The 26,975-nt window shown below is 36.5% G+C and overlaps 1 protein-coding gene across 4 annotated transcripts in view; it reads left to right on the top strand.

The window, feature by feature from the left end:
- Nucleotides 1–26,975, top strand: part of ARHGEF28 (Rho guanine nucleotide exchange factor 28) — a 352,261-nt gene that overhangs the window by 43,328 nt on the left and 281,958 nt on the right. For all 4 annotated transcript variants that reach the window (XM_031966506.1, XM_031966499.1, XM_031966513.1 and 1 more), the window contains exon 3: nucleotides 8,709–8,752. In XM_031966506.1, coding sequence (XP_031822366.1) covers nucleotides 8,720–8,752 — 33 coding nt within the window. In that variant the 5' untranslated portion in view covers nucleotides 8,709–8,719. The remainder of the gene's footprint in view (nucleotides 1–8,708; nucleotides 8,753–26,975) is intronic.

The raw sequence follows: 26,975 nt of genomic DNA, 5'->3' as shown, positions 1-26,975 counted from the left end.
TTTTTGTCTCCCTCATCAAGCTATTGAGTCATTTTTCTTTATTTTCTTGCACTGTTCTCATTTCTCTTCCCATTTTTCTGCTACCTCTCTGATTTGATTTTCAAAATACTTTTTGAACTCTGTCATGGTCTTCAATCAATTCATATTTTTTATTGAAGACTTTGGATGTAGGTGTTTTGATTTTGCTGTCTTCTTTTGAGTGCATTTTTTGATCTTGTCACTATAGTAACTTTTTATTGTCAGATTTTTTTTTTTTTCTGTTTGCTCACTTTTCTAGTTTATTTCTTGATTTTTAACTTTTTGTTAGAGTAGGGTTCAGCTTCCAGGATGGAGGGTACATTGTCCCACACTTCAGATGTTTTGTACTGTTATTTTCAGAGATAATTCTGGCTATCAATAAGTATTCAGTTCTTCTGATATGATCTGAGGAGTGGTTTTTACTTTTCTCCTGGTCTGTGCTTTGGTCTATAAATGACTGCAAGTACTCTTTTCTGTCCTGGAACTATGAGAAAGGTCTCCAATCCTTTGTGGCTGCAATCTCTGGTGTGCTAATGCTCCTCCTCACTCTGGGACTGCTATCCAGGACTGTGATCCTGATCTTAGTCTTGACAAAGCAACAGAATCCTGCCTTAGTGCCAGCAAAGAGACCTCTATAATATTCTTCTGACCAGTTGTTCGATTCCCTTACCACTTGTGAGCTGAGAGCTACTTCTTCAGTGGTTTCCAAGGCCTGCTCATGGTTTGCTGGATCTGGGTTTGTGCTGGATTGTGCTCCACTCTCATCCTGGTTTGACAGACTTTTCCTGCTGACCTAAGTTGTCTTTGGATGCAAAGTTATTTTACCCTATCCTTTTGGGGTTTTCCTGTTCTAGGAATGGTTTTATGGCATTATTTAAAGGTATTTGGAAGGGTTTGGGGCAGAGTTCAGGCAGGTAGCTGCCTTTTCTCCATCATCTTAACTTTGCCTCTCTTTCCACTTTTGATAATGCTCATTGTTAGGTATGGGGATACCTTGAGACTCCTCTGCTTCAAAACTTGTTGAATTTGGCATTTGAGGCATTTCAATGAGGAACAAAATGTTTCAGCACTTGATTCTTGCTCAGTACCTGTTGTACATGGTTGTTATCTTAGTTGAACAGTAGGGATGGGAGGTTGGCCAGGCTACTGCTACCTTTGGCTGTGGACAGCTCCTCTGCAGCAAAAGCTTTGGTCTGGACTATCAGGTTGGATGCTGAGGTTGTGTGTATTGGTAGGCAAATTGAGAGGCAGTTCCTGCAGGATGGTGTAGCTGCAGTGTATGGTCTCCTACCTCCTAAAACAGTAGCACTGGAAGGGGCATGAAGAAGCCAGAATGCTCAACAGGAGGAGAAGCAACAAGAGCAGAAATGACTGTGTTGACAGCAACAGTGGTAGGAGTCCAGTCTGAGGCAGAGGTGGTGATGGAGGATCCAGGACTCTTGGCAACCCTGGCAGTAGCCAGAGCCTAGACCACTGAGGGTATAGGACCCTTGCTTCTGCCCCCACATTCAGTATCCTCTCTCTCCCCTTATCCCAGAAAGCTTAGATAGACAATGAGGGGTGGAAGGAGAGTATTAAGGCTACTCCTACCAGAAAGTGAGTTGGTTCAAGAAGGAAGGAATCTGTTTGGGCTAGGCTTGTTTCTCCACAGCTAGAAGCCCTACTTTTCCCTTTGGGATATTGGGTGGGAGGGATAGTTAGGCTGCAGACTAGAGATGTATTCTTCATGAAAAACTTGTTCAATCCTTGTCATTTTTGCCACTTGTCATGCCTTCTGGAACCAGTTAGGTATGAGTACTGAGGTACCAGTGTAGTTATTACATCAAACTGATTTTTTTCTTTCCTATTCCTAATTCTGCTCTTGCATGCCAAGAAGATTGAATTGAATTCTATTGTCACATGACAGCCATGCATACCTTTCAAAGCAGTCACGTTCAAGCTCCATAGATATTTTTTTCTTTTTCAAACTAATTTTTTTTCATTTCCTTCAATAGATCTTCATATGATACATTTATGATATGCTTTCCAGTTCTTCCAGTTAGTTAATGTCTTTCTTAAAATGTGTTGATGAAAACAATGTAAAATGGATCAGATCTGACCAGGGCAAGAGTATAATGGAACTTTCACCTCCCTTAATCCAGATACAGTTCAGATTAAAACTACTTTCATTTGTGGTCTTCCATGCCACATGGTTGAATTATTTTGATTTTATGGTCCACTAAAACTCCAGAGCTTTTACTCAGAAGCTGTTGTTTAATCATGTTCTTTCAATTTCTACTTTCTTACTTCTATGTTTGGTTAATTGCCAAGTTTTTATATTTTATTTCTTTAATATAGCTGGTATCTAATCCCACCTTTCTATTCACATTGCTTCACTTAGTAATCAACCTAGTAATACTAATTCACCTGTACAGTTTGCTTTAAATTTTATAAAGAACCCTCATATTATTATCTTCATTTAGGTTAAATATTTTACTGATTTGTTTTTGTTTTTGTTTTTATATTAGCTCCAATTCCCAATTTATCTTTCCCCTTGGTTCTATCCAGAGAACAATGATTTATAACGAAGAATGAAAAAGAGAAGAAAAAAATCTTTCAGCATAACAATCTAAAACATCATTCAAGTCTGGAATAATGTTTAGCTTCCTCACTTCTTGCCTGGACTATCCTAATAGTATCTTAGTTTATTTACCTCCTCCTAATCTTTCTTACACATTCCTCCTTCATATAAATGTCATATTATTTTTCCTATTGCACAGGTCTAATCATGTCCTTTTTCTCAAAACTAGATTGTAACTTTTCAGTAGCTAGAGAATAAAACATTAAACTTAACCTGGCATTCAGGACCTCATATTATCTATTTCCATTCTACATTTCCAACCTTATTTCTCAACCTTCCCTTTCATGCACTCTATTTTTCCAGTCAAAATGTATGATATTTTGACCTCTCCCACTTTTGTATGCTTTTTAAAAATTAAAGCTTTTTTTTTTTTTACAAAGCATATACACAAGTAATTTTTCCAACATTGATCCTTGCATAACCTTTTGTTGCAAATTTTCCCCTTCTTTCCCCCACCCTCTCCCATATCTGGCAGGTACACCTTTGTATGTTTGTGTAAGCTATACCCTCTGCCTGGAATGAGCTCCCTACCACATGATGATGGTCTCTTGAAATTCTTTTCATCTAGACCCACCTAGACCTAGCTCAGATGTCCCTGTCTTCATATAATTTGTCCTTTGTTTTCCAACTGAAAAGTCATGTCTTCCTGTCTGAATTTCTCCTCTGAATCTTATACAGTTATCATGTACTAACTTGTTGTATATGCCTTATCCTCCCATGGTAATAATAATTGCCTTCACCCACCATTCATATGTTGTGATATGGGAGCCCTCTGCCAGTGGCTGCTGGAGGTCTAACTTAGACCTGTAGAATGGATCTCTTCATGTGAGAGGATGATGATGATACAAGGAGACTAAGAGGCAGTTTTGTTCTCTGACCTCTCCACTGAGAGGTAGTTGTGTTCTCTGACCTTTACTGAGTGTTTTCCTTAAAACAAGGTTTCTTAACTTTTTTTGCAAACGCACCCTTTTGATAATCTGGGGAAGTCCAGAGGTCTCTCTTCAGAATAATGTTTTTAATTGTGTAAAATAAAACGATAGGATCACCAAGGAAAACAATTCTATTGAAATATAGTTATCAGAATTTTTTTTTTTAAAGTTCATGGATCCAATTGAGAACACCTGCCTTAAAATAACTGACTGATAGGCAGTGAAGGGGTGATTCTAGTTTTGGAGATAAGATAATTGGGAAGGGTTAAGGGACTTTCCTACTATCACCCAGATAGGAAATGCTAAAGCTGGGATTCAACTCGGGTCTCTTGACTCTCTATAACATCATTGTTACTATTGTATTATAAACTCTTGGACAGCAGGTCTTGGTTCATTTTTATTTACCCAGCTTCTCTCAAGAAGAACATTATTTAATCATTTACCAACATATCAGATACAGAGGAAATCAGATATAAAGAAAAGCAAAAGCACAAAAATTGGGCCTGCCCTCAAGGAAGTTAACATATTCATGACAGGAGACAACCTATCAATAAAAAGGAACATGTAAGATTCTCATAAATTATGTCTTTTAGTTAATAGGTTAATTAAAATAAAATTTAAAATTTTGTAAATTTAAATATCTTGAAAACAAATGATTTGAATTAGAAATTTGAAAATAATGAATGTAATTGTTTGAAGTTCTCCAGAGAACATAATTAACTTGTGCTCAGCATTCCGTTGAAGTGGGGTTAAAAAATATAGAATCATAAACTGGAAGATTGTTTTTAAGACACATTTGTCTTATTTCTCTCTCCAAGCTGGAATACATCTACCCTATTATGTGTCATTAAATGGTCTTACCTATATTTTTAAAAGCCTATCTGAAACAAAATTCTGTTCGCTCTGACATATTTCACCTTTATTTTTCTTCTAAATATACAAGGACTCTTTTAATTTCAGGGGAAAAAATGACAATGCCTTTTGTTTAACTCTACTGTTCTAATTCCCCCTCCCCCTCAGCTACAGTCTTATATTTCTACTTCATTGCCAAATTTCTTGAAGGAGTGGCTTATACTTATACTCCTTCATCACCTATCCTTTCCTTAACCCCTTGAAATCTGGCTTCTTTTCCCTCAGTTGTATTGAAAGTGCTTTCTGGAAAATTATCAATTTTTTTGACTATGCTCTAATGACTTTTTCTTAGAACCAATCTTTTATTATTTCCATATTTAATCAGGTTGGTGATTCTATCTAGGGATTTTTTTTCTTCCCCCGTCTTTTGTGAAACCATACATTTTTGGTTCCCCTTTTTTGACTGTAGAATAATCAACTCGTTAGACCAACATTCAAGGCCTTCTCTTATCTGGCCATGATCTTCTCTCCCCCTACTTCTCTATAATTCCCACACTTGCATCTAAATTAATTGATATTATGAATCCTGAATTTACCATATTAATTCTCAAACCTCATAACATAGTTTGTCTTTGCTCAAACTATTTCCAAGAACTTTCAGTGTCCTTCCTTCTTTTATGTTACCTGCTAATTAATCATGATGAAATGAGATAAAGGTTGATTCAGCACTTTGTAAACTCTAAAACTACTATGTAAATGTCAATTATTATTGGTAGAGGAAGTTTTCTTATCCAAGTATTCCTTACAGGAATGAAATTACATATTTAGTCCCTACCCTATAAACTTGTGAAGTTTCTTTTACATTGCTGTTGAACTTTTTATATGTGCATGTACACAATAAGTATTTGTTGATTGATTTTCGTACCAACTATGAGGAAGGATTGACAATAATGCACCAGATTGCAGTGGGAGCATATTTAATCTACTTCAAGACCATAAGTTTTTGGCACAATATTCCCATATAAATAGTTTGATAATTACATATGACTTATTTACTTGTTGGATTTGGCAGAAGGTTTTTTTTTTAGTAGTTTGTGATTCTATGAACTAAAATGTGGAGTTTCTGTTAAAATTTACAATGTCTAATTTAGACCAGGCACTAATTCCTCATGACCAATTTGAATTAGTGAGGTTTTATTGTACAGTTGATTTTATTTTATTTTTTTTAATCTTGAAGCAACTCCTCATAATCAGAGTTCATTACATAGTTCAGTTGTTCATTTCATCTTAAGCTCTGTGTGTCTGAATAGTTCAATAGCTCTAAAAAGAATATTTTTTGCAGACTTGTTATTTTCATCAGCTTGTTTATTTACAAAAATCTTTTGTCTTTTTTCATTCTACTTTATGGATGTCTCATTTTTATTTTTAAGCAAACATTTGACCATTTTATCTAATTTTTTTGGCCTACTCTTTCTCCTTAGATAGCATAAGCAAAAGAAATCCAAAATACTTATCATTTTGCTTGTCCTAGATTGTTATTTTATCTGGACAAGAGAATATCTTTATGAGCATGTGAAATATGACTTGATCAGGCTAACATTATTTCCTATATTAGTGGGAAGAAATCTCAAGGATCCCTTAGCCTAATTCTTTCCCTGTATGAGGAACCTAAGATGGTGAAAGGGGTGAATTTACTTGTTCAGGGCCAAAGAGCTTAGCAGCACTGGCATGCGAATCCAGGGATTTTTTTTTGTTTGTTTGTTTTTGTTGTTGTTTTTGACCTCCAATTTGCTGGGTTTTATAGGAGCATGTTATTAAGCACAAAGAATGATTAGGATGCACAAGGATGCACAAACTTGAGGTCATATTTTTTCCCCTTCTTAAGGATCATTTGTTGTATTTTATTTGGATGTTGAAATGTGAGAAACTTTGCCTTTCAAAAAACAAAGAAATGGTTTGTTCTGGCCAGTGTTATGTCAGATCTAGTTGGAGATAGCTAGGTGGTGCAGTAGATAGATGTTTGGGCCTGAAATCAGAAGACATGGATTCAAATGTGACCTGAGGCACTTACTAGTGATGTGACCCTGGTCAGTTCCACTTTACCTCCATGTGCCTCAATTTTCACAACTGTAAAAAGGAGATAAATATAGCACCCATCTCTTGTAAGGATCAAATGAGATTTATATAGTGCTTAGCACTATGTCTGGACATAAAAATGCCTAAATTCCTTCCTTGTTTCTTACTTTGTAGTCATTATTTTATATTCTTCCTTTTCATACTTATTGTCAAGCATGTTCTAATATTTCATTTTATATGTTGTAACAAAGACATGAATGTTCAATACAATGCCAGGTACTATAAACTGGCAACAACAGTACTATATATTGTTGTACATCATATCCTATATTTCAGAATTTGTCAGAATTTGGTTGTGGGTACCAAATTAAGAAACAACAAAATTTTGTAAATCAAAAATATGGCTAAATCCAAAGTTTTATGCCAGAAACATTTTCTCAGGACCAGCCAGACCACCTTTGGAAAGAAAACTGTTTAGGAAAATGTAAGTTTAACTATAGTGTTATTTTTTAAAAAAAGCTATACCAGCATGAAGCCTTTCTAGAGTATCCTAAATATTTTCAGTGTCACCTTCTACATTAAAAAATGTTTCATAAATCTCAATGGAAAATTTATTATTACAAAATAATGAAGTGCAATGGGGCCTCTCTGCCTGGTATTTAGGGCAGAGAGATAATGCACAAGGAACAGCCAGTTGTAACTTGTCTAGCAAATATAAAATTCTCTTTTATTCTTAAGCTTGAAGTAAAAATTTCTTGGATTAGTCATTCAGTTCTACACATGAATTCAGAACTTGTTGCTCTCTGTGGTAAAAGGGGAATTCATATGAAAAAAGTAAAGGGAAAAAATACTGAGTATTTTTTTTTTCTTCTTTGAATTTTCTCCACAACTCTTTTAGGGACAAGAAATTTCTATATGTAGTTAAATTTCTTAGTGAAAGGAAAAAAAAGAAAGTCATTATTGTTTTGTAATAAGAAAGGGAGCTTGATATAATGGAGGAGACCCTGGATTTGGAAACAAAAGAAATGAATAAGAAACCACCTCAGACATTTAAAATCTCTTTGCACAAATCACCTACTTTATTTTGGGAGGACTTGGTTTCCTCTCTTCAGAGAAATAATTCTTTTCAGCAAAAAATGAAAAGCATTCATGTATCTTTTTAATTCACTGGAGAAGGACATGCCAAACCACTCCAGTATTTTTGCTGAGAATACCCAATGGATCGTATTGGCATGTTATGGTCCATGGGATCATGAAGAGTCAGACACAACTGAATGAACAATAATCTTTTTCCTTAATATGGACATAATTACTTGGAATCCTAAAGGAAAGTTGGAATAATATAGGAAGGGAGAAGAAATTTTCCTGCCAGGTAGAAATTTAAGTCATTTTTTCATATGTGGTCATGTTTCTGCCTTCCTCATTCTTTTAATGAGAGCTTTGGGGCCTCTGCCTTCAGGTTCTGAATTTGAGTTGGTACTTGTTTCTGTGTAAAAGCCCTCAGTTTCTATACTGTTTCTGAGGTCTCCTTGGCTACCATCAAACTTGATGCTTCTTCTATAGGATGAAGCTGTAGCCAAACTCAACCCCAGTAACAGCTGGGCTCTCCTTGTTCTTTTTGTCAAGCTTCTGCAAGCTGTGAATGTACTTATTCAGCCATTCCTCAATGAGCATCCACACAATTCTAGTTCCTTGCCACTACAAAAAGGGCTGCTACAAGCATTTTTGCACATATGGTTTTTTCCCTTTTTTATGATCTCGTTGGGGTACAGACCTAGTAGAGACACTGCTAGATCAAAAGGTGTGCAGAGTTTGATAGCCCTTTGGGCATAGTTCCAAATATTTGTGTCATTTCTTAACAAATTCTAATAGTAAATTATAATCTCTTAGTAAATTTTCAACAAATTCTAAAATAAATTCTCATTTACATTACTTTCTGCCTATTGCTTATTTAATGCTTGTAGTCCTTTTCTTATCATAATTTTTTTCTTATCAAATTCATTTCTTATCAAAATAATAGCTTTTTATTTTCAAAATATATGCAAAGATAATTTTCAACATTCATCCTTGTAAAATCTCCATCTCCTCCCCTAGACAGCAAATAATCCAGTACATACAACTGTAATATTTTAAGGGAGTAAACTGAAAGAGACTTTGCTGACTTGTTCCATGGTACCTTGTTCAGTAATTCTTTTGACTTGTTTTTGTTGCAGATGCTGAAATAATGGAGTTGAGCTCCCGTGAAGTGCCTCTTTATGTAAGTCTTCCAGCAGTAAGCTTCGGCCTAAGGGGCCTTTTCTCTCTCCTAACAGTATATTCAAAATCTTGATGAATGAAACTGGAAAAATAAAAGGTCTTTTTGTCTCATGAATTGAGATCCTTAAAAAAAACACTAAGCCGTCATCAACCATCTAATTCAAATACTTACATACACTTTTTAGTGTATGATGCCTAGTATTAAGTGCTGAGTTTTAACTATTTATCCCTGTCAGTGTGACTTTAAGTCAATTAAAAAAACATGATGTGTATGAATTTTCTAAAAGTTTGTTTTAAGATATATAAAATTGATCCTCTATTTATCTTCAAGGTGGAACACATTGCTAATAAGAGAACTCTGTGTGTGTGTGTGTGTGTGTGTGTGTGTGTGTGTGTAAAGCTTAAGGCTTAGGGCTTATTGAAGCTTATTTTATTTGTAAAACATCCAAAAAAAGGGTTTGGTGAAACAGACAAAACAAAGTGGGAGTTTAGGTAATTTAAGATGTATAACTAGACTAATATTTTGACATGCCTTCTTGATGCATATAGGTAATTTATGGGTATTGGAGATAAGCAAAATGTAAAGGTTCCTTAAGAGTTCAAGAAATCTGAAAATATGTTTAACTCAAAAGGCTTAACTGTTTCGCTAAGGGATAGGCTGTAATTGTTTGACAGCTGTTGGGGGTGGAATGGTTTGTAGACCAATAAGTATCTGCCTATGGTAGCTGTGGATCTAGCCCATGGAAGATGTATTCCAGAAGAGCGTTTGATAGTATGAGGAGAAACTTCTAGGAAAAGCAGGCCCCAATCTATGCTCAGAGGTCTCATTGAGAGGGCTAAATAATAGGACATAAACATGGGCTTGCTCTCTCTACTTTTCATGCATAGACAGCATCTCTATATAACCACATTTTGGTGGCCAGATAATATTCATTGCTTTTCACAGATTAAGTCATAATTAATTTATATCTCCCCACTTCCCTCTACCACTTATCACTAGTATTCTTAAAATTTTGTCCTTTTTTTTAACCTCTCTTCACCTTTCACTTTTTTAATACCTTGTTTGGGAGATGTAGGAATCATATTATAACAATGCCCTCACCCCCAATTATTTATTCCAAATATAACACACATCAAAATTTCATAGAATATTTTTTTCTTTGTCCATAACATTCTCCATCTTATATTAAATGGAGGAGTATAGCCTAAGCTTTGGGCAGCTGAGTGGTGCAGTGGACAGAGCACTGGGCTTGGAATCAGAAAGATTTAACTTGACAAGTTTAAATTCAGCCTCAGATACTTCCTAGTTGTGTGACCCTGGATAAGTCACTTAACTCTGCTTTAATTTATTCATCTGAAAAGTCAGAGAAGGAAATGGCAAAACACTCCAGTGTATTTGCCAAGAAAATCCAAAATTATTGTAGTGTTCGTGTCTTATGTCACCCTAATGAAATGTAAATTTTCTGTACTTTTAAAACTCTGCTCTATTAGTTACCTGTGCTCACTTTTCTATTAGGACTAAATAAGGATTTCATAGAGTTTTCACCTTGAAATCAATTTCAATTTGCTTACATCTGCTCTGGAACTAGTACTTTAAGCCTTAGTTCTAATTTTGGCCTGAAAGGTTTTGTTTGTCTTTCTTAGAAGAATTTGAGGCATTAATGGAAGAAGAGATTGGTTTATGGGGAAGAGCTCCTTTTTATTACCCCTGAAATGGTACACAAGGTCTTTGGAACCGAAGTGTAGTTTAAACAGTTTCTTTCTATTCTGTTCTTTGTGGAAGTGTAGTTCTCCATCATCTTTTAAAGAACACATGCATGTGTACATACATGTACACACATGTACATACCTGTGCATATGTGTATATGTGCATGTGTATGTGTCTACTTGTCTATCTATCACTATTTTTTTTTTCATCTTGGTCCTTCCACTGATTACCTATGGGAACTTGGATGTCTGTCAGCCTTTCTGATTTCTCACTTACAATTCTGCCTCCTTATGTCTGTCACAAAGTTGTTTTCTTAGGCTCAAATAAAATAAAATATGTGAATCAAATGTGAACTATTATTGTAGCCACTGGACTCTGTGGCCTCAGCAAAGTATCTCAGGCTTAGTCATCTCTGCCTTTGATATTTTCTGTACTAGCTGAGGTTGAATCTCAGATTGTACTTTCAATTCTCTTGTTCATCAATGTAATAACTGACTGCTATGATTAAAAAAATGTAGTTTTCTCCAATGCAAATTTGTTTACCTTAAATCAACAGAGTTTGGTCTTTTGCAAAAAAGAGTTTTCAGTAATAAGAGCTCCTGTTTTTTTATGAGATCTAAAATAGTTTCTTTTTGGCTACTTTATTGACTGAGCAACTTATACATTTTTTATAAAGAGAATTAAGCAATGGGAAACAGTAGGGAATATGCCTGGAACCAGGGGGGGAAAAGATACTTTGTTTATTTGTATATTAACAGAGTAATCATAGTAGACACTGAAATTAAATGTACAAGGTGTCTTTGTTTGTTGTACAAATAGTGATCCATCAGTTTGCAGAGTTGGGTTCTGAAATTTTGTGCTTTTCAAATTTTAGAGTAAAATGAGTGCCAAAGTGTATCTCTAATTTTGAATTAATTAACTCAACATTCTTCTGATTTTCAGTGATTTCAAAAATATTGATATTTACAAATGAGGAAACCTAGGCAAATAGGGTTAAGTGGTCACCCAGCTAATAAGTGTCCCGGCCAGATTTGAACTCAGGAAGATTGGTCTTCCTCACTGCTGGTCTTGTACTGAGTCAGATAGTACAGCTATTATTAAGCCCATTTGAGAGGTTAATTTGTGATTGAGAAATTGTAGCTTTCTTGAAGCTACATAATTAGTCTGTCAGAGACAGAGTCACAGTGAGAACTCTTTTGATTTCAGTACCAATAATTTCCTTTTATTCTAATTTACCTCTACTATTGCTCATTAGCTTCCTTACCTCCATTTTTTCTTACTGCAACTCAGGATCTGATATCCTACATTTTGTTGACAGACTAATATTAGGGAAAATTTCATGCACAATGTGGTACTTGAGTTGCATTTTAAAAGAAGAAAAAGACTTTAGGAGGTGATGATAAGGAAGGAGTGCACAGGGCATAGCTATAATATAACCTGCATTTGGTCCAATTTTTGCCTCTGTGTCCATTCAGAGAAAGAGAAAAGGAGAAACTGTTTTCTCCTCATATTCTTCCAAGTCCCCAATTGTACCCAAAATTAGTCTTTCATTAAAGAGAGATGTCTATGCCCTGTGACTGGAACTCAGGACATTCTTCTTTCTGGCGAAGAGTTTCTCTTAGCATGCTGTTCTTAGTTCTTGCAATAATAGATGCTGGGTGTCAGAAATACGCTAATAGGTGAGGCCATCAAGTGTAGTTAAAGAGCTAGATGTGGTAGTTTGGGGGACCAAATGATGTACAAATCAGAAACTTTATTGGGTTTTAGATATATGAGTTACATTAATAGAGTGTGGAATGGAAATCATCTTTCATTAGTGAAAATTTTTATCTGCCTAAAGAGAGTTATAGAATATCCTGTGAAGTGTTAATGAATAGAAAATCTGCCAAAGCTTTTCCACATAGTACATGACTTGGAGGATCAGAGATGTTGAATAAGTTATATGGTATGAATTTGGACTAGGTCAAAACTTCTTAAACTCTAAGTCTTGACTCCATATGGGGTTGTATAACAATGTAAAATTATGATCTGTTATCAGTAAATGTTTGATATATGTACCTATTTTATACTCCCATATACCTGGTGTCATATAAAAATTTCTTGGACAAAATGGTATCATGAGTAGAAAAGTGTAAAAAGCCCTGGTAGGTCACCTTGAAGATCCCTTCCAATTCTGAATTTTGTAATTAACCACTAAGAATAGAAACATCTTTCATGAAATCCTTAGCATGTGCTTAATGTGTCTTGATTTACAGATGATTCTTAATGTCCACTGGAATCAATCCTGCCTGTTATGATTCGTTTGATTCGGTCAATTGTTTAGGAAAACATTTTGAATCCTATCCTCAAGTTTTGATGTTAACTTTATTTCTTTCTCTTCTCTTTCTTATTTCCCTTTTCTCTTATAACCAACACTTATAAGTCAAATAGAACAAAGGGAAACAATTGGCTGTTTAACCTTCCTGGCCAGCAATCAAAAGATTAACAATTTTGCTAAAGCATTTCTCCTACTCAGTTATCAACAAGCATTTATAAAGTGAATACTATGTGCCAGGGGCTGGAGATAGAGACACAAAAATGAGCTAGTTCCTGACCTTATGTCCTATAAAAATTCATCCTGTGATTCTGGTAGGTGGTGCGTTGATAGAGGACAGTAGATGGAGCCTGGAATCTCTCATCTTCATGAGTTCAAATCTGGCCTCAGATATTTACTACCTCTGTGAGTCATATCACTTGAACAAGTCACATAACCCTCTTTGCCTCTGTAAAATGAGCTGGAGAAGAAAATGTCAAACTGTTTTGGCATCTTTGCCAAGAAAATCACAAGTCATGAAGAACTGAACATGACTAAACAACAAAGTTCTGGCAGAAGTAAAGGGGATGTGTATAAACTTCATAAATTCTTTGCTAATTCTATCTTTGCCTAAGCTCTAAAGAAACAGCACATTATTTGCTGCCAATAGCAATGGAGGTCATTTTATTTCCACTATTTTTTCAAAACCTAAATTAAAAATGTCTGAAAAGAGATTAGTAAAAGATATTTATAGTGTTAAGGATTTGGATAAGGAGAAAAAAATCTATCTTTGAATGTGTGAGGATTTATTGGATACATACTCAAATACTCAAGCATATAGGATAAACATACATAATATGAGTATATATATGCATGTATTCTTTCAGTGAAATGAGTCTTTTTGTATATTATGAAGTATTTTTGGGGGGGCAGTATTTAATAATCTATGTTGTTAATATTTAGCTAAAATTTCTTTAAATTGATATTTTTCAGTTAAATATGTGCAGTATAAAAGGGGAGGGAGCTATTTTTAAATACTACTGTCCGTGGAGGACACTTATGGAATGAAAACAGATACTGATGGAGAATAGGATTGGTTTGTGGCCCCCACTGTTCAAAGTTCCACAGACAGGATAATTGGTCATCTGGGCTGTAGGATAGGCATTCTGATCGCAGACACCCCAAGAATTATCCAGGGCTCAAATTTAAATAGAGTTTTTAGACAAAGAATTGACATGGCATGAATAGGGGACTAAGCTGTCACTAGTGAGATAAAACATTAAAATGGTGGCGGCCTCCAAATTACCAAATAAGGAATGAAGGGCAGGGAGCCAGGAAACTTAATTCTACTTGTATCACAATGAAAAAGTGGCTGTAAAAGGGAGACACCATGCTTCCTGGGTCAGTTAAAAACACAACACACATGCATGCTAAAGGGGTGGGGTGTGAGACTGATTAGTCGAATCAGGCTTCATTGGCTCATACTATTATTTCAAATGATTTATAAAAATTAAATTTACTCTTCACAGCTCAGAAATGTATTTGTTGATCCTGTTAAAATGGTGGTTTCTGGGCACTTGGGAAGGAGATGCATTTACCACCAAAGAATAAGTCATATCAAAATATTTTGCTTTCTTTTTTTGACTGAAATACTTTCTGGTATTATAGTAGATGATTTTCATGGTACTTTACAAAACACTTTCCATACAATCATCCTAGGCAGTAGGTAATACTTATTCACTTTTTACGACTGGAAAATATTGAGACTCAGTTAAGTGACTTGTCTCTGATTATGCAGTCAGTGAGTGCTAGAGCCAGAACTCAGAGCTCAAATTTAGCTATTTTAATTTTAGGTTATAGAAATAATGACAATAACCAACATTTACAAAACACTGTATATATCTTATGTACATGTATAACATATATATGTGTGTGTGTGTGTGTGTGTGTGTGTGTGTGTGTACTCGAAGGTAGTAGGTAACTTAGGTGTTAAATCACTATCCTATGGTAGCACAGATAAACTATCAGAAATAAGTATTGAACCAATCTTGGTCCCATCCCTGTTTTTGAAGTTGGGAGAATAGCTACAGTATTTTCTCTTTTTGAATCCACCTCTACCTGAATTGGCCTCTGGTGGTTTTTCCAAATCCTTTTTCAATGCCCACTTCAAATTCTACCCTCTCCATGAAACTTAATTCCACATATTTTGGCATTTGTATACATATATTCTTGTATTCTCTGAGAGTTGCATGCATAGAATGAGGTTTTGCTCCTATGAGATTATAAGTTCATTTAAGGCAACCCCTTTTTCCTATATTTCTCTTATATTTTCAATTGGAATTGTCAGGCCCAGTTGGTAGGCATATAGTAGATTTGTTTTTTAAAAGTTTATTATGCAGATTATAAAACTGATAAAACTAAAAGCTGATTCTTTGGAGAGACTTTAACTAAACTTTTAACTAAAGAGAGGGGAAAATAAAACTACCAAAAAGAATTTTTTTTCCCTGAGGGAATTGGAGTTAAGTGACTTGCCTAGGGTCACACAGCTAGGAAGTATTAAGTGTCTGAGGTCAAATTTGAACTCAGGTTTTCTTGACTTCAGGGACAGTACTGTATCCACTGTGCCATCTAGCTGCCCCCAAAAGAAAAATTTTCAAAGAGAATTGCTAACTGTGAATTGGTACAATTATTTTGGAAAGCAATTTGGAAATATGCTAAAAAAGTAACTAATCCCACTGATTAGATATGTACCTTAAGAAAGTCAAAGAAAAAAAGTCCCACCAACATCAAAACACTGATAGCAGCACTTTTTTTTTTGAAAGTAGCCAGTAGCTAAGGAAAAAATGATGCCCACAAATTATAGCAGTGAACAACTTGGAAGCATTGAATACACTGTAATATTTTCCAAATATGCTCTAGCTTTGACCTACTTAATGTGGTCTTCAGTTCATTATCCATTTGAAGTACTTATATGTTATTATTTTTAGAAAAATTTGATGGATTTCTTTATTAAATTACCTATCATAATCTGGGCAGTGAGTATTTTTGTTTCTTGTTATTGTCCTAATATGGAAAATAATTCTAAGGTACCTCAATCTCTTGTATTACTGTGGGTAAAACAATAAAGTGTTCTGCAAGATGCGCCACATAAGGTCAAAACAAATATTTTGTTGATTGTATGCTTTTTCATACAAATGTTGATTGTATGGTTCTTCAAATGTCCATATTGTCAGAAAATATCATGCTACTCAAAGGTTGTCATAAAGTACTCAAAACCTCTTTAGTGATATCTACAACAATGGAGAAATTATATTCTTAATTAAATATATGTTTATTTGTTGGGATAGTTCTAGCAGTCTTTCCCTCCTTAAGCCTGAATGCTTTAGTGGGCCCATCTCTGAAATCATAGATACTTTTTAGCTTTTCATATTTTATGGGTTCTGATCTACAGATTCCACCATGATTAACAAATATTCTGAATAGGTGGTTTGCAACTATAAGATACAAAAATAAACAAACGAATATATCAGGACCCAGGCCTCTATTCCACATCCTATCTGCCTCTTATCCATGCCTCCATGTGAATTACCTCTCTACCTCTCTATCTATATGTTGGTGCCCCCTATTATAATGTAAGGGTCTTGAGGGCAGGATTCATCTTGTTTGCTTGTATTTTTGTTCCCAGAGCTTAACACAGTGTTTGGCACATAGTAAGGGTTTAATAAATGTTTGCTCTCCCTTTCTCTGTCTCTGTTTCTCTCTCCCTCCCTCCTTCCTTCCCTTCCTTCCTTCCCTTCCTTCCTCCCTCTCTCACTCTCCTTCTCCTGTTCCCTCCTCCTTCTCCCTTTCTCTCTCCCTCCCTCCCTTCTTCTTTCCCTCCCTCCCTTCTTCCCTCCCTCCCTCCCTCTCCTTCTCCCTTTCCCTCTCTCTCTGTCTCTGTCTGTCTGTCTGTCTGTTTCTCTCTGTCTCTGTCTCTCTCTGTCTCTTTCTATGTCTATGTCTCTCTCTCTCTCTGTATCTGTGACTCTGTTTCTGCCTGTGTCTCTGTGAATGTGTCTATCTGTGTCTGTCTTTCCCAGGATTGGTAGAGTAGCTCTGATTATTGTTCTATGACCTAGAGATGGAAGTAGGGTGCTGGTGGGTTAGGTGGGCAGCAGCATGGCATGAAGATGGCCACAGAGCAGGAAGGACAGTGGGGTCTCCTCTCACATTATTTACATGATCTCATTCAGCCTTCCCAATGGGCTTCAGTCTCCTCATCTGTAAAATAAAGGAGCTGGATTAGATGGCCTCTGAAGTCCTTTCTACCTCCAGATCCATGGGCCTACCAAGCTTTCCTGTGCCATTTTGCCAAAATCTTGCCTCCAGAAGAGGCATGGGCTGGGGGTATTTACTCATTATTGCAGTAATTGAAACTGGGTGATAGAGGCAAGACATTTTAACAGCCATCACAAGGATTTTTTGTTCAAAACAAGGCTCTAGATACTGAACCTGCGTTGTCAGAGAGGAAAGAACCCTTTCTTGTGGTCTCAGGAGAATATAGGTACACGTTGTACATAGAAAAAGAGAGAGAAATCGCGCCAGCATTTGCTCACAGCAACAATCAGATTCCTTAATAAAACTTCATCATAAAAGCATTAATTCACTTAAGTATTATGGTAAGGAACTCTAAGGATCTTTCACTCCCAGACTGATTTTTTTTGTGAAGGCAAATTAGACCATGTTTTGTCTTAATTTCTATTAATTACTGAATTACTGAATGGGCTTTGACTCAGACAAACTAACCCGGGAAAGATCTTAGCTTAAAACAGACAAGGTCTCACACTGCATCTTGGGTCATCTCCAGTCATCTTGACCTGTGTCTTCCACTGGACTCTGATGACTCCAAAGGAGAGAGTGAAGCTGATGATTTTGCACATTCTTGACTCACTTAAATCCAGTTCACTTGAAAGTTAAGACATCACCCTCCAGTTGTAATTGCTCCTCTTTAAGAACCTAAAACAAACAACAATAGCATTTACCTATATTTGAAGATACTGTATTTTTGGCTAGAAACATCCAGAAACTAAGTAGAAGTTAGGAAGGATGAATTGTTTTAAATATCCTTAAAGTTGTAAATTTCCAACCCCCACCCCCCACCCCAGTTGACAGGGTTTAAAATATATGCATTCCATAGACTAAAAAAGACATTAACTAAACCATTCACTCTTTGGGATGTTGACATCCTGATTTTGTTTGTTGTCAGATTTCCAGGGTGCCATCTCTTTGTGCAGTAAATGTATTTCTGAAGAACTATGTGCTAATCTGATCATTTTTGGGGAACTCAGTATTTAAAGAATTGTCTTTTAAAGTGAGTCATCATTACTTGAGTTGCTTGTTTGGTAAATATGAATTTTCTTGTGTCAATTTTATTGTTTATGACTATCTCTGGATTTTTGTGAATTTTTTCCTAATTTTTTTTTTCTATTTGCACCCCCTCTCTCTTTTGCCTCAAAGGTGTGTTTTGTTTATCCGCTTATTTTGAAACCTTTTTATTGATGTCTTTTGTCTTTAAATCAAAGGCATTTCCTATCCCTCACCAGATTGAACTCTTCCTTGTGATAAAGGAAAACAAGTAGAAAATCAAACAAAAACCATATCAGAGTGGCCCCTATCTCTCTGAATTAGGGAGGTGATATGTTTCATTTTTTCTTTTCTGGGACCTTCATTGGTTTTCCATTACACAGTTAAACTTCCCTTTAGTGATTATTTCATTTACATTGTTATAGTCACTGTGTATATTGTTCTCTTGATTCTACTTATTTTACTCTCCAGCACTCCATGTAGAGCTCATTAAATTTCTCTGAATCCCTCATAATTGTCATTTCTTTCCATTCCATTAACATACCATGGGTTTTTTCCCCTACTTTATGGGCACCCACTTTGTTTTTAGTCCTTTGCTGCCACAAGAGTGCTGCTCTGAATATTTTGACATAATTTGGATCTTTTTGTCATTGATTTCCTTAGACTTATTTATCTACTATTTGGAAATTGCTGGGCCAAAAGTGTATGCTTTTCTTTCTTAATATATAAAAAAAGATTTTCAGAACTCCCAAGTAACTCCCTTTCATTGGTGGTTTAAAAATAAATAGGAAAATTGGGTACATTATATTAAAACCAATGCCTGGATATTGGAGCAATTTTTTCCCCTAGTTGAAGGTGAGAGGGAGAACTGGTTAAATTGTAACAGTTATATAGTATACATGAATTTATTGTCAGTGAAGTTTTGATGAAATTGCTGTTGTACTTGTCAAAGAGAAATGAATGGAAGAGTACCCCAATCATGTTACGATCAACATTATCTGAATCTCTGAGTGTTTTGTGGTAGAGGCTCCTGGTATGGAAATTTCAACTGTGACTTAGAGTCTCTGAAAGATTTTTAGAGTTCAGAACAGTCAAGTAATTTTCCTGTAGTGAAACAGGTAGTAGACAAGAGAATATCTGACCCCAGACGTTGCAGACTGTCAGATGAGCTTTCTATGCCGTCTGCTTCTCAGGAAGGCTTTCTTTAATATCTATAAAATATGGACATTGAGGTAAGTATGATTCTTCAAAAAACAATTATATAGAGATCTAATCTAACAAATCAGGAGTCTGTGATGCATTTAATGCTATGAAGTTCTCTCCCCGGCCCACCCACAATCAATGAATTCCTAAAACATTTTAGATTTTAGATTGGACAATTAATGCTGTATCTTATGATCCATGAACTCTGTTGGGCTGTAGCTACCCATTCAGATCCTAGGGAACATTTCTTTATTTATGCAGCTGTATGGCGTCTGGGGGTTGGGCCTTTCTTCCTTGCCACCACTTTCTCTCTCTTGATGTCTGTCTGTTCCATTCAGGCTATTTCCTTTCTTTCTTTTCCTGAAAGGAAAGGGGATACTTTGATACCACACCAGGAAAAGTATTTAATCCTCCCTTTCTTTTCAGAAGTTTTGATGTGTGGTAGACAGAACATGCCCTGGAAATGCTGAGCACTTCAGACTAGATAATTTGCTGTTTGGTTCTTTTTCGGTTATATTTGTAACCTATTTAAGGTTTTCTTGGCAAAGATAATAGAATGATTTGCCATTTCCTTTTTCAGTTCATTTTACAGATGAAGAAACTGAGGTAAACAGGGTTAAGTGACTTGTCCAGGATCACAGAGTGAGTGTTTGAGGCCAGATTTGAACTCAGAAAGATGAATTCTTACTTTTGGCCTGGTGCATGCTATTCAGTGTACTATCCAGGGGTCCTTAGACTGAGTAAAGGATAACACTAAACTAATAAAATGGAAATTCTTGATTTCCCTATCTATCATGTTATATATCTCTGCATTGTACCTAAATATCAAAGTAAATTAAATATTTACAAAAAAAGAATTAAAATGTAAATCTTTTATTTTTCTGTCAGCATGTATACAAATCCTAAGCAAAACAAATACTGGTTTGTTTAAGTGTTCATCATCAGTCCTCCAATTCACCAAACCCACACTTCCTGCAGAATAAACTTTAGGGGGTGCCTTATTACTTCTAGAAAATCTGCCTAGCATTTAAAGCCCTTTACATTCCAGCCCTTTTCTGCCCTTCCAATCATAATTACATTTTGCTCCTGTTCATGAATTTTATGATTGAGCAACACAAACTTTTTGGATGCTCCTTGGATATAATACTCCAAACCTCAACTCCTTGTTTTTTTTACTGACTGTCTCTCAAATCAAGAATGTTCTCCCTCTTCATCTCATGGCTTCCTTAACCTCCTTTAAGTCTCAGCTCAAATTCTACTTTCTGCAAATGACCTTTCCTATTCCCCTTCCCTCCATCCCTTCAGCTGCCCCCACCCAGTGCCTTCCCTCAAGTATAACCTTGAATTTACCCTCTATATATGTTGTATATAAGAACTTCATTGAAATTGTCTCTCCAATTAGAGTGGAAGCTCCTTGAGGGCAGGAACATTCTTTTGCCTTCTTTTTAAAATCCATATCCTTTAATACAGTGACTATAGCTTAATAAGTGTTTTTGCAAGTACAAAAGCTAGAATAATGTTTTTTTGATGGAGCTTGCTCTCTGTTGGTTTTCCATCACCGCTATTTCATGATGTTTGGCTGGTCTCTTTAGTTATTGAAAGGCAGAAACCCAAGTTTGAAAACAATTTTAAGAAGTTTTTCTCAGCTTCCAACTTAGGGCTGCAGCTGGTGTCCTGAGATTGATGAGGTGCTTCTCTTCCATATTAGGAAGCAATGGTTTTGCCATTTTTCTTTTAGCTTAAAACTCTGAGGTTTTGTTTGTTTTCTTATACTTCTTGTAGAAAGGTAAGTCTTTCAAACTGGACTAGGAGAAAAAAGTCAACAACTAGTAGCTTTTCTTTTCATGAAGAAAGTTTATCAGTTTTCATAGTCTTCCCTAATAAAAGACATTTCCCCTCTGAAAGAAGCTTCTTCCCTCTCTCCCTTCCCTTAGTTCTTTAGAACACAAATTAGTTCCAGTTAATGAGTATCTGGAAGCTTCTCTCTGTCTCTGTATCTGTCTCTTCCTTTCTCCTCTCCTCTCCTCTCTGTCTATCTCTGTCTTTCCAGCTCTCTATCTTTCTGTCTGTCTCTGTCTCTTTTTCTCTCTGTCTCTCTGTCTCTGTATCCATCTCTTTCTCTCTGTCTCTCTCTTTTTCTACCTGAGTTGTAGATCACTAAGGGCAGGGAATCTATCATAAGTTTTTGTCTACCTTAAAGTCAGAAAATCCTTACAACTCGCAGTTTCATTTCCTTAGAGGGAGTCTATGCTTTCAGACCCATTTCATGGGGATTCTTTGAAAGACACTCTGCAAGCCTATGTGAGTGTGACTTACTGCAACATCATGGCCTTTTTTTTGGTACTTGAACTCTGATTTCAGTTGCTTTTGGAACTCCCATTCCAAAATTGGAACTTGATTTTATCAAGTTTTTGATAAAACTTCCTGCACCAGTATTAATCAGTGAGTACCTACTCTGCTAAATTTATGGTCTTAGTGAGTTGCCTGGGACACTGAAAAGTTAAGTAACTTCCCTAGAGTCACATAAGGGCAGCTATGTGGCACAATAGACAGAGTGCCAGGCCTGAAGGCAGGAAGAATCATCTTCCTGAGTTCAAATCTGGCTTCATGAGCCTGGTTGAGTCACTTAACCCTGATTGCCTCAGTTTCCTGATTTGTAAAATGAGATGGCAAAGGAAATGGCAAATCATTCCACTGTCTTTGATGAGGAAAAACTCAAATGGGGTCATGAAGAGTTGGACACAGCTTAAAAATGTTTAAACAACAACAAGGTCACCCAGCCAGAATATGTTACAGGTGGGATAGAATGCATGTCTTTAGAACTGAGGCTATCTCTCTATCTATTGGACCATGCTGTTTCTGTGCTTCTTAGAATCCTAAAATGCCTTAGGTCTGCCACATAAATGAATTTGAGTTATCACAAAAGCTAAGTCCAAAGAGAGGTCTAGGCTATTGTCCTCTGCATAGATACATTCCTGCCTTTTTAATATGTGCACCATATATGGCCAGTGGCAAGCAAACAAAAAAGAAAAAGTAAAAAGGAACAAAGAAAGGAAGGAAGCAAGCAAGCAAGAAAGAAAGAGAAATAAAAAAAAGAAAAAGAAAGAAAGAAAGAGGAAGGAAGGAAGAAAAAGAAAAGAGAAAGATTCAACTACTTGTCTGTAATAGGAGCATCAATAACAGATCAGTGACATAGGTTTGTACTAGAAAGGCTAAGACAAGTTTGAAAAGGCAGAATAGCGGGGAGACATAGAAAAAGGCTGGATTCTGAGATTTTTCTGGAGGTTTGTTGTGAAGAGGTGTGACCAAGAAGTTTGAAATCAGCTCAGTATCATAGTAATAGCTAGCACTTATATAACACTTTTAAGATTTGTCAAGTACTTTACATGTGTGCTCTCATTTGATCCTCATCACAATCCTGGGAGGTAGATGCTAATTTCACAGATAAAGAAACTAAGGCTGAGAAGCTAAGGGTCTTACCTAGGGTCACAAAGCCAGAAGCATTTTTTTTAATAATAGCTTTTTATTTTTCAAAAATACATGCAAGGATAGTTTTCAACATTCACTCTTGCAAAATCTTGTATTACATCCTAGACTACTAGTAATACAATATAGATTAAATACATACAATTCTTCCAAACATATTTCCACATTCCAGATAGTATTTATAGTAATATTTGAATTCAGAATTTCCTGACTTCAAATCCAGCACTTGATCCACTGCGCCACATTGGCTTGATGCTTTAGTCAGCTTAGCTTCTTTGCCATAATTGTTTGTTTTGACTACATGGACAGCTGTGAGGTGAGTCCTGCCTTTCTGGCTCATAGTTTGCATGTGATTGCCTATTTCCCATTAAGTTCAAAGAATACGAGATGAGGTTGGAGTATAGCTTAACTTTTGTCCTTGAATCATAGATATAACCTTGTTCTGATGGTGGTAAAGTCTTGCTTCCTTGCATTGTTCCACACTTGCTAAAGTCCTTTCTTCATTTAGTTTAAACTATTCTGCCTACTTAGCCATTATTTCTGGTCCCTTCCCATTTGGATTGGATATCCTGATCCAGACCCCAAACTCCTTATTTATACTTTGCCCCATTCCTGTTGCCACAAAATGCCTGGACTTGGAGTAGGGTCTCCTCACCGCTTGGATTTGCAGTATCTACATCTGTCCCTGGGCTTATTGACTTTTTGGACTGAAGTCTATTTCTTGCTGATCTTGTTATTCATTCTGTTTCTCCACTGAATTAGACCCCTGATCATAGTTACTCTTGTCTGGCTCTTTTTGGATAAGAGCCATGATAGACTTCTAACAAAAATGAAGGATGAGAGGATATATGAAAATTAATAACTGAAGGCAGTTAGGAGATTGGTAGCCCAGTTTAGAATTAGGGCCAAGTGAGGGATCAACCAGATGGCAAATACAAAATAATTGAATCCTGGAAGGCCTAATGGGTAAGGATTAAGAACTCAGGCAAAGAAACTTTAGAAATTGGCCAGGCCAGGCCAAGCAGAAATCTGGGCACCATAGATGATAAAGATTATGTCAAGGAGAAGGTCAAACTCCAGGAGGGCCATTTAAAGTCAGGCAAATGCTGAACCAGATAATGGCTCAAAGTCGGTAGTTGGATGTTCAGACAAGATAGTTAAAAATGGCACCTCAACTCAAGTGCCACCAGATCTTAGCTTTTGCTTTTTCTTTCTGCTCTGCCTCTTTCTCCCTTATTTTCCCTGCTTAATAACGCTGACCTACACTCCCTGTGTTTTGTACCATATTTGTACCAACTTTTTGCAATTTGTGTCTGATCATTATTTTTATTTTTAGAACATTCCTCTCCAATGTCTTCCCTTTCCTTCAAATAAATAAGCATGCACTGTGAACTTAATTCCTTTTGTTGTTGCATAGTCATTTCTGTCTTGTCCAACTTTTTGTGACTCCATTTTGGGTTTTCTTGACAAAGACACTAAAGTGGTTTGCTGTTTTCTTCTCCAGCTCATTTCACAGATGAGGAACAGAGGCAAATAGGGTGAATGGACTTTTAAGGATCACACAGCTAGTAAGTGTTTGAGCTCAGACTTGAACTTAGATTCCAGAACTCATCCTCTATCTACTATAGATAGAGTAAAAAGAAAGAAAGGGAAGAAAGAAAGAGAGAAAAAAAGAAAGAGAGAGCAAGAAAGAAAAAGAGAAAGAGAGAGAAAGAAAGAAAGATTCAACTACCTGTTTGTAACAGGAGCATAAATAACAGATCAGTGACATAGGTTTGTCAAGCTATTTCCTAGCTTCCCTTCCTCTCCTTTCTTCTATTTTCTCAATTGGTCCTTCTCTGAAAGAAAAACTGAGCACACATTTATGTTATTTTTAAAAGTATATTGTATTCACTTGAAGAGATAGGGAGAGAGGGAGATGAGGGCAGGTCAGTTGAGAGAGATGCATTTTTAGAAGTCTTAGTGAGCGGGTGAAATGAATCTACTCAATCCTGCTGTTGGGCTCTCAATTTCTTATCTTTAATTTAAGACATTTCTACAATCTGCCACTTTCTGTATAGCTTCTAGATTAAAGATAGATTTTCTAACTTTCTTAAAAACCCAGGTGCTCAAATCCATCAACTGCAATTATATAGATGACTTCTGGTGGAATGGAGTGACATTAATAGATTAATGAGTGGACACAATTGATTATTGATAGACTACTCTGGCTCCAAATTGCCAGGTGAGGCCCATGTGGAGCTGCTCACACCAAGCAAAAACCAGTTTATTCTTGTGTTTTTCTGAACTGAGATGTGAAATGCTACTTTCCTGCTGATGGCTAACTTGGCTTTTAAAAACAAATTATTTATCCATTTGTGGTTCAGCAAAAGGTTGCTGTCAAAAGCAAAGTTCTGAGAAGATGTGGCCTCTGCGTATCTGGTTCCTCTCAAATATACTCTGGCAAGCCACTAAGAGAGCAGAGGCCCTGATCAGATCCTAAAGTATCTAGGATAAAAAGCACACGAATGCCATCACAACTAAAAGGTGACTGAAATGACCCTCCCTGATGTTGTTGTAGCTGTTTCTGCAACCACATCACTGTTGCAGCTCTCAAATGCCAGACAGATCTGAGAGTCTCAGGAGAAAAAAGGGGGAAATTATTTTAAAAGAGGAAGAGTCTCTGTTAGTTCATGGCCTCCCAAAGTTAATATTGCCATTCCCTTGATTGATACAAAGGTCCAAAAATATGTCAGCATGTCTTGTTTTGGGCACAGAGGACTTTTTACACATAGAAAACTGGAGGTACAAGTATGTTTTTACTAAAAGGAGAATATATAGAAAAAGGCCTTTTATAATGTAACTCATTATATAACTCATAAGAGGTGAAAGCCAGAGACAGGGAGCCACTAGGTCTAATCTGTTTCAAAAATCTTTTGTTTGCTTTCCTTGCTCTTTGTTGCATCTCCCCATCCCCCAGGCACACACCAGCATATGCAGGGTTATGTGATATGTCACCTCCGCCTTGTTCAGCACTTTATTGAAAGGCTGGTAGTGTTCAGTAAGTCCAGCTTCTTTACAGCAGTCAGCTGGGCTGACCACTGGGCCACAGCCAAATCAGCCTTGCCTTGCTCTGGTTCCCACCCAGATCTGCCCATCTCACACCCAGCCATTCCTACAAAGCCATGACATCATCCAGCTAGTCTCTGCTGGCAGATCCCTTGGAGTCAGATGTCCTAACTCTGTGGCAGCCCTGCTTATTGGAGCTAGACCTGGGACACTCTCCCTGGACTCCTAGTCATAAACTTTCTCCCTTTCCCAGCAACCTCTGTCTGACTGGCCTGGCCCTTACTTGTTTATTTTTAATCCCATTTCTCTTGGTTCTTTCCCAGTTGCATAGTATTCTCATACCCATCCCTTTTATTTTTTTTTTTTATAGTAACTCAACTTGCTAGAAGAGACCCTTTGCCTGTATCATACCTTCATGTCTTATATTTAAAACATGAGTATCTCTTACTGCACGTTCAGGATGGTGAGTCCAGCAGCCAAACTTGTACACATTTCTCTTTGGACACTTGGTAGTGGGTACCACAAGACTGGTCATCCATAGACTACCCATGCTCTTAACCTACTTGGAGCACTGGCTGAATCTGATTCCTGGCCAGTCCAGCTTTGTGGCTATTTGTGCTTTAAAGAGGTAGCATGCTATAAGGCACAGAGGTCTGGATTGAAAAGCCAGAGGTCCGGGGTTCAAATTGTGGCTTTGGACAAATGGCACATCTCTGATTCTCTGTTCTCCTTGGCTGTAAAATGAGAGGGCTGGATTAGATCAGGGTTTCTTAAGCTTTTTCCACTTGTGATCCCTTTTCTCCTGAGAAGTTTTTATGTGACTCTGGGTATATAGGGATATAAAAAAGGTATACAAATCACACAAATACTGATAATAAATCATAATTTTGCAACATCCACATTCAGTTATGAGATCCCATTTGGGGTTGAGAACCGTAGTTTAAGACTAAATTATCGCCAAGTTTCTTTCCAGCTCCAAATAATATGATCCTAAAAATTGACCAGCACACTAGTTCTCAAACTTTTTGGTCTCCAGATCTCTTTACACTTTTAGAAATTATTGGTTATTGTCCTTCCCGCTCAAAGAAGACCAAAATGACATCACTGTGTTGTGGTTAGTGTGTCCAACTGTGGCAGATCAGA

Source organism: Sarcophilus harrisii, chromosome 1 (assembly GCF_902635505.1).
Source record: "Sarcophilus harrisii chromosome 1, mSarHar1.11, whole genome shotgun sequence".
NCBI lineage: Eukaryota > Metazoa > Chordata > Mammalia > Dasyuromorphia > Dasyuridae > Sarcophilus > Sarcophilus harrisii.
This window is presented reverse-complemented; position numbering and strand designations above follow the sequence as displayed.